The sequence below is a fragment of the Ostrinia furnacalis genome, unplaced genomic scaffold, assembly GCF_004193835.3.
Source record: "Ostrinia furnacalis isolate ACB-3 unplaced genomic scaffold, ASM419383v2 OfSCF4915, whole genome shotgun sequence".
NCBI classification, from domain to species: domain Eukaryota; kingdom Metazoa; phylum Arthropoda; class Insecta; order Lepidoptera; family Crambidae; genus Ostrinia; species Ostrinia furnacalis.
The window spans coordinates 29,401-43,868 of NW_021135154.1; the positions used below are offsets into that span (position 1 = coordinate 29,401).

Sequence of the window (14,468 nt, forward strand, 5' to 3'; positions counted from 1 at the left end):
TCATCAAAATCCGTTCAGTAGTTTTTGCGTGAAAGAGTAACAAACATCCAGACATCCAAATTTTCGCATTTATAATATTACTAGTAGGATTGTTAAAGGGAGGGGTATATTATGGGTAATTATTATTATTAAAGGGAACTCCAATAGAATAATTTCATTAATAAATAATAAACAAACGATCATCAGTCAAGTTAGAGATATTTGATAACATGCTAATGAATTGATGAATATTTATTACGGGCGTACTAATGTAAGAGTAATCCATCATTGCCTGCCTCGTTTGCATTCATTGAGGTGTTCAGCATTGGAAACGGAAAACTACGAGTGTCTAAAGTACCTAGCTATTTTAAACATTTTTAACATCTGTAACAATCTAGTTTCTACAGCATTTTTACCTACTTATTAGTCATTCTAATAATGACAGCAAATCCTTAAACTTTCTCATTCATTTCTAAGTATATTATCTAAACCCACTCGATTCTTACTGTCTGATATTTAGTGGCTACGAAATCGAAAGAAGCAGTGCTTTTTATGTGAAGAAGCAATTTTGATGTTATAGTTTGGTGCCAGTTACCTGTATTAAAAGCGTTCTGAGGCTATAATATTATTATGCTAAAGTATAATGCTTAGTAGTGAATAATAAACTTAATAGTGTGGTGCCATTAACATTGATTATAGAAACCTGCTTCTAACATCACAGCTAAGCTAAAATGTAAAATAGGCATACCAGAACCAGTGCCTCGTAGTTAGACCTAACGATGCTTGTGTTTAAAGATGGGAGCCATAGACATTACATAGGGCATAGACAATAAATGTGCTCAATATGGCGAAGAAGAATCGCAAGTGCTTTCTTAAACTGTGTGCTGATGAAGAAACTTAAGACCGCTGTGAGGAAGTGGCGGAGGATGCGCCTCTTCCGAAAGCAAGATGGTGAGGATCGACATCGTAATCATTTCAGCCACAGGACGTCCACTGCTGAACATAGGCCTCCCTTTCCACATTGCCCGGTTGGTAGCGGCCTGCATCCAGCGCCTTCCTGCTGCCTCCATGAGGTCGTCGGTCGACTATGTGGGTGGACGTCCCAATGTGAGGATTAGGGTGGTCCTTATTTTTCGACTTTTGAATTATCCCCGGGGCACTTTCTCATTCGATTATATACCTCTAAATATGAAATTAGCTGTTTTTGTTATTTTTTAGTGAAGATTTAGAGGTCGCTACCAGCTGTCAAAATATTTACAAAAGCTTTGAAAATCTTAAATCATGGTTTCATAAATGTTCTATTTAAGTGTTTATATCACATTTTACGTGCAAATGAACATCGCATAGATAGAATAGACAATCTCTTCTTGTCCCCTTCTCCCCTCAACCCCTCTTCTGTACCGACCATGGTACCGACGCGTCGAGATACTAACAAGTAAACTCTTATATCTTAAAAATAATTGATTCAAATATGTACATTGTACATAATATCTTAGTTCATAGCAACAACAATAATTTTGTAATATTTTTATTTGGCTTTGGCTTTAAAAATAAATGAATCTAACAAATACAGATTTTGTTTTTACTTAAAATTCAAACGTTGGTAGCGACCCCTAAATGTCTTTTAAAATTAAAAAAATAATTATGAAAGACTTTCATATGGTATACAGGGTGTTAGGTAAATGGGTATATGAGCCGACACTAGCCCATGTTAACATGGGCATATAAATGGTATGGTGAAGTCAGAAATTCAAAATCATAATTTTATTTTTTTTAATTTTCATACAAAACAAATTTTATAAAATTCGATTTGTATGAAAATTAAAAAAATTAAAATGATGATATCAAATTTCTGACTTCACCATACCATATTTTTTTTAATTTTCATACAAAACAAATTTTATAAAATTCGATTTGTATGAAAATTAAAAAAATTAAAATGATGATATCAAATTTCTGACTTCACCATACCATTTATATGCCCATGTTAACATGGGCTAGTGTCGGCGCATATACCCATTTACCTAACACCCTGTATATTCAAATTACGTGGTGCCCCGCAAAATATAAGAAAAAAATTTTTTTTCATAGGAATAAGGACCACCCTAGTGAGGATGTTAAAATAAATTTTTTATTTATAGTGTTGACGCTGTTTAGGCTCTAGATATCGATGAAGTAATAATTAACCAGCTTAGCTCACAAGCTTAATCCCTGCGGTTTCGATCAAAGCGGAGAGGAGAGGAGAAATAAATTTATTTTTAATTAAGTAGGTACCTACTAATAGATTTTTGAACCGAAGTTGAGCGGAAAGGTGATGTGGAGATAACAGAATGTAACTTTAGCACGTCTGTGAGCATATTCTTCCATAATATTTAACTTTTCCGTAAACAGTCTCAGTTTTCGGCAAACAATCGAACATGTTACATGAACTTGATAAAAACTTAGATTGTGATAAGTTGCTGAAGATCAAAACAAATCTCTGGCGCATCGTATCGATCGCGTATCTTGTCACCATTTAACTTTTCATAGTTACTTAAAAAATGCGCATTTTGTGATCACAATTCACAACACATATGTTCGTATAGTGAGAGGTTATTCATATATTATGTTCTTAATCAACGAATGTTGTCCACAGATCTGTCGATGTCGCGGCAGGTGTCGACGGATCCCGCGCCCTCTACGTCGGGCACTCCTGCGCACTACCCCCGCCCGCCCCCCGCCGAGCTTTTACAACTGGTAATTATGATTTCCAACTTCATTACCGTGACTTAAGATCATCTATCTATCTTAATATATAAAAGAAAGTCGTGTTAGTTACACCACTTATAACTCAAGAACGGCTGAACTGATTTAGCTGAAAATTGTCAGGGAGGTAGTTTAGAGCCAGGAGAAGGACATAGGATACTTTTTATCCCGTTCGAAATTAAAAAAAAAATCTGCTTTTTTATTTCCATTAAGGCGGAACAAAGTTCGCCGGGTCAGCTAGTAGAGATTATAGATAGATGCCAACTAACTTCTGTGGTCTAGTGGTAAGACCACCTGCTTCAGACGCAGAGGTTCCGGGTTCGTTTCCCAGTGGGGGCAAATTTTTCTGTTCGGTTTGGTTGGTGATAGGGCTTGTTCAAAGTCCGCCTGGCTAGCTGCACCATCTTACCTAAGTCTGTCGCCATAACAATAATGTTGACAGCATTGGGGTTTTGTGTTCCGGCAGTTAGAGGTAAGATAGCCAGTTCCTCCGTGGTTGAGGATTCCGATTGAAGCTAACTTCCACCTTCTCAGCCTGATCATCACTTACCATCAGGTGAGATACAGGCACAAGAGCTTCCTCGTTGTGGATAAACAAAAACGAATGCGCTGAGTTCGAAACTCAGTGTCGCATTAGAAATTCACACACACAAAGAGTAATCAAAATATGTGCTCATTATCCACCGCGGTATTAGTACTCAACGTTGGAATAATCTTCAGTACTACGCAAACAATGTAAACTGTTTACATTATGACGTCGCTGTTGTCATCATTGCTGTCGCGAGCAATGTGTTCTGTTTTTGGGCATATTGCTGCGACACCGGCCCGGCCCCCTTGTCACATCTCCCTTTAATGTATGTGATCTGTGCTTATATCCGTTATATAAGCCGTGTGGTGACGGCAGAGTAGAATAGATTTGTCACCAACCCCTACTCTTCCCGCGGGTGTCGTAAGAGGCGACTTAGGGACTACACATCAAACAGAGAATGGGCAGCAGCGCTCTCTGAAAAACATCAATCTTTTAAACTGCGATCTCCAACCCGCCTGACAAGCGTGGAGATTATGGCAAAACCCTTCACTATAGTGGAGGAGGCTCATAGTCCAGCAGTGGAATGTAAACGGCTGTTGATGATGTGCTTATATCCAAATTAACTTACTTAGTCAGGTGGTCCCGGCAGAGCAGACTCTCATACTCTCCCAATTTTTTTTTGTAGATGGTCTGGCCAAGTTCGGGTAGTTTAAATGTGTTTATCGACAGTAGCATATTCTGTGAAGGCCTTATGTAATAATTAATTGATTTAACATGAATTGTCATCGAAATTGGAACCATTAAGGCTNTAAAGTTTTATTAGAGAAAAATTTAAGTTCACCATCATCCAAAATATTGCTCAGTCCTTAAAACTGTATCCTGAGAAATCACAAATGGATATCTAAATTATGTATGACATAATTACTAGCATATTGTTTATAGTATAAAGTGTAAAATGCAAAGAATACTTCCAAAATATTATCATGCATCGCGCACGAGTACAATATTAAAATTTAAGCGCCTGATACAAAAGCAGCGCAATGGTTCATTTATTCTATTTACTGCAACATTGCTCGCAAAGTTGGCGCAGGAAATTATTCTGCATTTTCGGTTAAATCTGTTGAAGGAGAGATTAAATTTGTGATGCCAGCTTTTAATTTTATAAATCATGGAGTGAAATAGTATTTATGGTTTAATAAACTATTTTTGTTAGCCTTTATTTTACGAGTTAGTTTAAAACATTTTATCTGCTTCAATAAATGGTAAGATATTGTTTTCTAGGAGCCAGACGAAGGCCAAAGACTGAGAGAACAGCAACTTAGGCAATATCGAGCCTTTACCGCCATTTTAGCGCAACCGACAAAAACCAAATTTTACAGGAGAAGGTTTTTTTTAAATATTTTTAATCAGAAGTGTGCTAATAACAAGAAAAATGACATACGTTAATGATTTTTAGAGATTTAAATATATGACTGAAAATAAAACAAAAATAATGAGTATTTATGCCATTTATGGCGCATACAATATTTTTGCTGTCACAGTCTATAGATATTCGGGCGTTTACGATAACATTACCTATCAAAATTACTATGTCCAAGAAATTATAATTGTTAAATAAATAGGCATTTTAAAAGGTTTTTAAATGAAATATCCACATAATAATCAAAAAATATTTATTCATGAGAAATTTCTTCTTGTACAAATCAATTAACACCACTTATTCAACCACTTATTGCATCTAGAGATTGCAAATATTCAATTGTTTTCTATTTCGAATATTCGAAAAAAATTTCAGTGATATTCGAATATTATTCGAATACTTTCAAAAAATAAAAAGCACTTAAAATATCAATGTTTTTATTGCTGGTTTTATTGCTTTAAGAACTATGTTTTAACTATTTAACAATAAAGTTCTTAAAACAGTTAAAAAATTCTCATCATCATCATAATTTCAACCTTGGTTTCGCTCTATCGCCTCTTTTATACTATGTGTATCAAAGTAGCGAAAGAAACACAACTACGTAAAAATGAACAGAAAAGGTAGAAACAAGACAACTTACCCCCTTACTAATAAAAAGTTACACAGTTGTTGAACACTGTTTTAAAATGACATTTCCATACTAAACGTCACTTTAAAACACTGTTCAACGAGCGTGTAAGTTTTATTAGTAAGGGGGTTAGTGTTCACAAATGCAGTCGGTAACATCAATGACTAGTTTTTTTAGTTGGTGATATGTATTTGATGCTTCCGACTGCATTTGCAAACACTAAGTCGTCTTTTTTCTATCTTTTCTGTTTATTTTTGTAATATTTGAATATTCGAATACATGTTAATTTACTATTCGAATACTAATTTGAAATTAAAAATTCGAATATTCGATTGCAATCTCTAATTGCATCAGAACTTGAAGCGCTAATGTCGCTTGCGATAACAAGTGCGGTCGCTTGCGATAAAATGCATGTGTCGCTTACGTTAAGTTTTAGAAAAAATGTGTATTCACGATAATTTTAGCACTTGCTGTAACTTTGTAACGGTTTTTTTTTGGCGGGAAACACCAACAGGGATGGGTCCGTTACGGTTTAAAATACTAGAATCGATAAAAAACGGTTTTTTGACAAAAGTGTCGCTTACGATAATTTGGCGGTAAAGGCTCGATATGCCTTCTTCCAACTTAGAGTGCATCTAAAAAGGGGACAAAATCTAGTGGCAATGGACAAAAATGGTAAGTTCCAATGCACTCACACACACACTCACACGTCACATGGCAACGCTCACAATGCAAGCTTTGTAAGAAGTTCACTTAAAAAAAGAAATAAAGGCATTTTTATGCAACTTATACATCGATGCTATAAAATACTTTTTAGCGATATTCTTAATCAAATTGCACACTAAAGCGAAGGCGTAAATTTTTATAGAGCCCACAGAATATTTTTGCAAAGGGGTTTATGTGCTACTTATCCCATTTTACAACTATATATACTTTTACTATGCTTTTCAAAATACAATCCTTTTTTAACACGTAGCAAAAATAAAATCAAGTAAAACCAATTTTTAATTAGCAAATTATTAAAAAATACTTTATTCACATTACACACCACACACATGATTTCTCTATTTTATGACGTTTGTTTTACTTTGCATGTCTCTTAATTTTTTATTGCAATTTATTAGCGCTTTTGCTTTCTAATTAATCTCCTTTTAATAACATTTTAAAAGTCATAGACAATATTTCATAGCCACTAAAACACTATTCTATACCAATTCTTAAGACAAAGTATGGTTTAAGATCTTAATTCTCATTAATAATGTCGTTCACTCATTAACAAAGTTGATTATATCTAGTAAACTTTGCAACCTTCAACTTTGACTATAAATCAACTTAACAGATTCTAACTTAACAGTCTAAAGTTAGTGATCTATTAGTTTCTTAGATACGAGACTCATTTAACCTTCTTATTTGAAGTAGTTCTTAATTTCTATTAATTTATGTTTGCTTCTTCCTCTTCTAACTGCAAAATTTTTGTGGCGTCCAAAACCAGGCTTGTTGTCAGGAACGAGCGACCCCTACGTGAAGTTTAAGGCGGGGGGCCGGCTGCTGCATAAATCCCGGATCGTGTACCGGGACCTAAATCCCGTGTGGGATGAGTGCTTCACTGTTCCAGTGGAGGATCCGTTCCAGGCTGTGCAACTCAAGGTGAGAAAACTTGACTGACAACTAAGCTGACAGGGCACTTTACTGACCTAAAAGGACTATTCACACTTCTCGTTCCCACCGCTGCAACTCCTGTGTAGCCAGGAATTACAGTGCAGCGTGACCGCCAATAAAAACCCAATTAGTGAAGGTCAAGTTCGTCCCGGGGGAAAGTTAAACTGTCATTCCATAAGCAACAAAATTAATTAGAAGAACATAGGAGGAGTTTTAAGTTAAATCCACTTTCCTCAAGTGCAAAGCGGATTGACAGATGACAAAACAACGGTTAAAGCACAGAATAATAATGTTAAAGTTCTTGCAACTCACGAAGGCGAGTCAGAGTTACTTGTGTGTGTACTACATGCACATAACGATAGTGTAATTTCTATCAAAGCTTTTGAAAGCCACCAGACAGATAGCCAGTTCCTCCGTGGTTGAGGATTCCGGGTGAAGCTCGCTTCCACCTTCGGCCTGATTGTCACTTACCATCAGGTGAGATACAGGCCAAGAGCTTCCTCGTTGTGGATAAAAAAAAGACATGTAAAGCTCACTGGCCTTCGTGAGTTGCAAGAACTAACCGATTTATGTAGCCACACGACCCCCATGCTTCAGTAATTAAGCTGTAATATTTCTCCACGTCGTCACTAAGCCCATTATTCAAGCGCACGTCACATCAAGCCGCACCTATGGTTTTCATGGGACAAGGCTGTTTTCACTCATTAAAGTTACCTAGCCTAGATTTTATCAGCGTATGACCTGAGTTAACTGAAAGTACAAATATTTTTGTGTACATAAAAGGAACGTTATTTTATTGTACTTATTGAAGGCACTCGAGGGAGAAATAGTACTTAAATAAGTACCTACTGTGTCGTCTTCCGAGAAACATGCTCTAGGGATATCGTTTTTGCAGTTTTTTTTTGGTACAAATAATAGTATTTAATTAAGTAGGTAAACTTGTTAGCATAGTAATATATAGGTAATATTGTATCTCTCTAGCTAAAACGTAGGATGCTTGTCAACAAACGTAGGCTACATAGGGTATAGAGTATTTAATTTCCAAGTCCGCATCCTGTATCCTGTCCACCCACAAGGTGGACCGACGACCTCATAAAGGTAGCAGGAAGGCGCTGGATGCAGGCCGCCACCAACCAGCCGTTGTGGAAACCATTGGGCGAGCCTATGTTCAGCAGTGGACGTCCTATGGCAAAAACGATGATGATGATGATATTGATGATCCTATATTACTGAATCCCGCAAATTTTGATTGCCGTGGGAAAGAGCCCTAATACTACTTAAACTTGTTGCAATATCGCACCTATTACAATTAACATTAAAGACTTTTTGGCTTGAAAATTTTTGGCTTGATTCCAAAAATTGAAAAATGTGGGACTCGAACCCACTAAAAACCGGGGTGTTCCCTCTGGGCTTGATTCCCCTGTACCTGAATAAAATAACCTAAGCTGTAAAGAGCTCACCCTTCATCCAACCGGTGCCCTTTACAATGCTTCCGGCTTTGATGGGCTGAGTTTAGGGCCACCATCCATCCGGGTTTCCCCGGATTTGTCCAAGGTTAATCCGAGGTGCATCCGTACGGGATTTCATTTGTAGTCCGGGCTTAAAAATTTCATATTTAGGCAGATGCAGGACAACGCGACTAAGTTTTAAAAAAACCTGTTGACATTATCCGGGTTGTGGGCTCCAAAATCCGGGGCTTTCACGCGTCTTGTCCTGTAGGCCTAAGATGCGCGCCGCGATAAGCGGTTATCATGCCATTTTATCGGTTTTTCCCATACATTTTGACGTCGATAAAGTATATAACGGCGCGCATCCTAGCCCGGCTGGTTGCAAAATTTTAGACATGGCAACCCTAGTTGAGTTTAACGACCATACTAATCCGGAGGGATACATAATGTTTTTATAAGGCTGAAAAAACACGCTGTAATAGGCACTGTGTTTTCAGGGGTCGGCAACCTGCGGCTCTTTCAATGTGTAGTTGCGGCTCTTCAGTTCTTTTTTTTTATTATCAAACCCCTTTAAAATATAAAACAGTTTAGTGGCTCTTTAAAACTAATATTTTTAAAATTGACACTTGGCTCTACCATCACCAAGCCACGGTAATACTATCTATACAGTATTCCAACTCGGCCATATTTTTGAAATAAATGTCAACAGCCGCGCGGTACGTCACCGTATGACAACATGCGATAGGGCTGACCACCCGCAGACCCTATCATTACATCTGCCTACTTAGAATGTCTATCTAGTTTTGTGAATGTACTTATTTTGTGATTGTAATTTTTATTATATTTTGACAAACAAAATACTTTGTGAATGAAATAGGATAAAAATGCATGCTGTTTTGTGATTAGAAGATTTAATTAAAAAAAAATGTGTTAAGATTTAGTAACAAATGTTATAAATTTACGACCGTAAATATATGCGTCTCAACTGAGGCGTACAAAATGCTTGATTATTATACAGGGTGTTAGGTAAATGGGTTATAAAGCCGACACAAGCTCGTGTTAACATGTGCATATAAATGGTATGGTGAAGTCACAAAATTAATATCATCACTTTAATAATTTTCATTTTCATACAAATCTGATTTTATAAATGTTATTAAAATAATTAAATAATGATATCACTGACTTCACCATACACATTAACATGGGCTAGTGTCGGCTTATAAACCCATTTACTTAACACCCTGTATAAATAACTAGGTACCTACTTGTAATTATTTTTATAAAAAAAAGAGCGCTTACTGTTTAAAAAACAACACATCGTCGGTCTATTACTGTGGCACATTCGCGACACCCCCGACTTTTGCATGTCGAGCGCATACCGAGATTTGAATTTCGAAGGAAAGCTCGAGTTTCGTTCGTTTATATGGAGTTACAATACTGTATGATAGTATTACCGTGACCAAGCGCACCTACTTAGCTACTAAGAAAATATAAGTAAGTAAGTATGTAAGTAAACATTTATTATCTAAAAGGCGTTACGGTGATCACATCGAAACTGGATATTCATCAATCAATTCATAAATCTAAGAATAAATATAATAATAAATAAATATCCTTGGACATTTTACACTGCGCTTGTACTATGGGTACTAGACAACGGATATAAACATACTTAAATACTTTTTTTTTGTAAATACATACTTATTATAAAATAAACATAAACTCATTACGATCTAAAAGGCCGGGGTTACAATAAAATAATATGTCAAAATTAACATCCGGCAATTAACCCGGGAAACCAGACGATTAACCCTTCCCTTCACGGTGCCGTCCGGGCACAGCCGGCCCCGCGAGTTCGAGTGCAAGGTTCCCACAGTGGCTGAGAATTCGTGAATGCCCGTTTTCAACATCAATCCCTAATCTACAAGTGACCCCTATGGTAACACATAACAGAAATTTTATTTTCATAGGGGTCTCTTAAATTAGTGTCTTTTCCCTGTGGTGCGGATCGTGCGGATTTAATCCGCATGCGGCTGCCCACTTTTCATTATTTCATACTAGTTTTTGCCCGCGGCTTCACAAGCGTGAAATTTCGTTTGTCACAGATCGTCATAAATTATAGCTTAAAATATGTTAATCTGGGTTATAAACAATAATACTGTAAAGTTTCATCAAAATCCGTTCAGTAGTTTTTGCGTGAAAGAGTAACTAACATCCAGACATCCAAACTTTCGTTCGCAATTCTTAATATTAGTTAGTAGGACAATGTATAGGATAGGAAATACACATAGTGCTACATACACACGTAAAACGCGGATTAGTTTGCAATTACTAAACAGTCATAATAATATCCGTACCGCGCGGGAATAACTTGACATGTCATTTTTGCGTACTTTTCAGGGGAGCGATTTTAAAGTTTAGAGTTCTCTGGTAAATCGGAATTAATGATAATTGATATTTTTATGATTGAAATAAGCTAATTTGATGCGTATCTTTCGATTGGCGTAAGAATTTGATTAAATTATCTTCTTAATCTATTAAAAAAAAGACTTGTCAAGTTGTGTACCGACGACTTGTCAAGTTATTCACCAAAGAAAAACAAACATTTAAGGTGTAAAAATTGGATTTAAGTTAATTATTTTGAATGAAGTTTAAGTAAAAAAACAAAACATAAAAATAGAACATATTTTTATCACTTTTGCAATGAAATAGTAACAAATTTATTAGAAAAATCAAATATAATCGCAGATTATGATTGCTTTTGATCAGATAATTGTACGTTTACTTAAAATTAAAAAAAAGACAAATAAAAGAACAAAAGCCATGCTTCATAACAAGCACAATTAATTTTAATTATTTTAGGCTTACCATTAAGCTTAAAATAATTAAAATTAACTGGATATATTTTTGCGTAAGGTCGACACGCCCTTTCGCGTCCACCGTCCAGTTCACGTCCAAATGATGGATCACTCTAGAACGTAAGCTATTGCTATGATTCCCTGAATATATGACAGGTTAAAAAAAATAAAAAAATCTTATATCATGCTACCGTTTTTGCCAAAAATAAATCCCACGTGAGCAGGTGCGCGTTTCAAGGTAAGTTTTTAATATATTTAGGTCTAGTTTGGGATTTACCGCAGTCTCTAAGCCTTAACCATGAACCATACAATACGGATAATGATATCGGTGATTGTACTTTATTAAATGACACTTAAAATAAGGTGGATGCGAATTTACTACAATGAAATTTCCACTTTGCGTCAGAAGTGATCGCGGTCTGGTCTAACTGGGTCTAAGATATTAAAATATACAAAACAATGCATGTTGTATATTATTTAAAACGTTATTTACATGACTTATCGAACACAAAGATTTTTTTCAGTACTTAGGCCTTTTCCTGGACGCTAATACACGCTCCAAATGTAGCTTACCCTTTGTGATAGCCAATTTGCGTCCACATTATCACGACAATTTTTTAAATACAGACGTTGTAAATAATATTAAAAAGCAAACTGTGCCTAGAGAGGAGACCATAATATTGCAAATTGAGCCATACTATTGAAATTTAAAAAAATGAAATAAACTAAAATATAAATGTATGTTTATAATTATTAAGTGTGATACTTAAATATTTTGAATACCAATTAGTAAGATTTTATCTATATTTTTTTTATTTCCATGCTGTTATTAATTATTAGTGATTTTGAATGCATTTTTTCTATATTATATTAATATTACAAAGATATTAAAACTTCTAATGGCTTAGAGCAAGTTTAATATTATACTTATAAAGACTAAAGGGAGCATAATGACAACAATTTTTCGTTCAAAATGATTACGAAAAATTGTATATTATTTTTATTCCTCAAATCTACCAACTCACTAAATGGACGAGATCTGGCGTATCGACCCTACTTACCTCATCATTATTCCTAATTAATGTCATTGAAGTCAATAGACTATAGAAAATATCCGGAACTTAAAGTTGACCTAAAAGTTTATTATTAGATTTTTCACTTATATTCGGTTGTCAAACGAAATCTTAGTCTGTTATGAAAAAACATTAGTAGATAGTACCTACCTATTGACTAAACTTATCCTTCTACTTTCAACTTGCTATTTAAACGTTAATTTAGTTTTAAACTATTGAAAATAGTAGGTAAAAGTAATAATTAACTCTTAAATATATTAAAAAAAATATTTTCAGGGGTTGCTAAGTAAAAAATATTTAAAGACGCTCGAAATCCTGACAATGTTATATTTTAAAAACTGCTAATGACACATATAAAAATATGATTATACGAATGTAATAGCTGGATAACTCCAAATATCCAAACTCTTGACAGTGTGGATAACTAGACAACTGCACATATCATGGATATGTTTAGTACTCAGAGGGGATCATAACTTGATAACTGTTTTTGTCAAATTAAAAACGAAAATCCATAAATGTATAAGTCGAGATATTAACAAATACATGTTCTGACATACATTGATAAATCGAAATATAAATGTTTGTACGAATAATATTAATTGGATATATCGTTATGTCAAATATTTATTGCCTAAATTGGAGATATTTACTTATGAACAAGAGCTGTATTTCAAGTATTTTTGGGTATTTCGAGTTGAGTTTTTTATACCAGAAGGGTATAAGGTAGAGGAAACGTTTAAGCTAATAAAAAAAAAAAAGTGCAGGTCGAGATGTCAAGTTATTCCCGCGCGGTACGGATATAATATTATCAATTTAACGGTACGCGTAAGCATGTCTACTTAGCGACCGATCCAAAAATATCACGCACGCGTATTTTAACGCGTAGTACTTATTATTATTCTGTGTTTTTTAACACGAGTTTACATCAACTGTAAACGATGTTGTGAACCCCTTTAAGGACAGGAAAAAATCAAATGATATCGCGAGTCAACTACGCACAGCGACATCTACTGAAGGAGTAGTTAATCTGACGTTCATACATTGGTACAAGACTCGCGTAACAGAATCACTAGATGGCGCTATTTTAGGTAAATAAAATTATGTTCAAATCGACAAAGTAGTGGGAGGCTGCCAGTCAACAGAGTTCACGGTGATCAAAATAATGTTTTGCAAGGTCTTGTTTAAACCTAGTATTAATATTTATCTGTGTTTAAACGATTGAGTATTATATTAAGACCAATTTTTTTTATGATTAAAATATTGGCAAATTGGCAATCGTACAATGTAAATTAAATTATAATATTCTCGGAAAAATCAAAACAGCCAGAGCTCGTTAGTAATGAAAATTAAAACGTCCCTAAACCCAACATAACCATTTCGTCCATTCGTTAGAATTTCGAGAAAAGCTAAATTCGTTTTGAAGCTAAAAGGAAATTACTTAATGTAGGCAAATAACAGGAAAGAAAGAAAGCTTGTCATCACTTTTTATTCGTCCCGCGAAAATGAAATGGCGGCATGGAAATGAGAGACTGGCTTCAAGAATTTATTAAGGCTTCGTATAATTTTCTTGAAGATGAAGACTTTTGGAACTTCGTATTATTTACCATTTTTCTTCTGTGAAAAACAATGTCGCCAGTATTCACCGATGCTTGCTTAAGTGAAGCAACAAATCGAACGCACAGTGTTGAATAGAGCTCTGTGATTGGTTCGTGTGTGATCTTGTGCGTCCACGCGCACTGTGAGACCTCATAGTAATGTTTGTGAATACGGACGTGTAGCAGCTACTATCTAAATAAATAATGATTACCTACCCTGTATGGATACCTTGAACCGGACTTTGACACAATCATCATCATCATCATCATTTCAGCCATAGGCCGTCCACTGCTGAACAAGGCCTCCCTTAATGATTTCCACAATGGCCGGTTGGTGGCGGCCTGCATCCAGCGCCTTCCTGCTACCTTTATGAGGTCATCGGTCACAAAGGACGAATTAAATTATGATGATTTGGATGCCTTTTTACTGTGCCTAACACGAGGTTACAAAAAAATATAGGTAGAGAGAGGTACTAACACTAACATAGAAAACGCAGCGTGAGACGGTCCGCCCACAAGGTGGACCGA

The 14,468-nt window shown here is 35.4% G+C and overlaps 1 protein-coding gene across 2 annotated transcripts in view; it reads left to right on the forward strand.

Moving 5' to 3' along the window:
• The first annotated feature begins 705 nt into the window (after positions 1-705).
• The window catches only part of Mctp (multiple C2 domain and transmembrane region protein), a 32,984-nt gene continuing 19,221 nt past the window's right edge, over positions 706-14,468 (forward strand). The window contains exons 1-5 of one of the 2 annotated variants that reach the window (XM_028314761.1): positions 706-930; positions 2,615-2,715; positions 4,535-4,578; positions 5,909-5,976; positions 6,794-6,948. In XM_028314761.1, coding sequence (XP_028170562.1) covers positions 813-930; positions 2,615-2,715; positions 4,535-4,578; positions 5,909-5,976; positions 6,794-6,948 — 486 coding nt within the window. In that variant the 5' untranslated portion in view covers positions 706-812. The remainder of the gene's footprint in view (positions 931-2,614; positions 2,716-4,534; positions 4,579-5,908; positions 5,977-6,793; positions 6,949-14,468) is intronic. The other variant, XM_028314762.1, reaches the window with a different exon arrangement.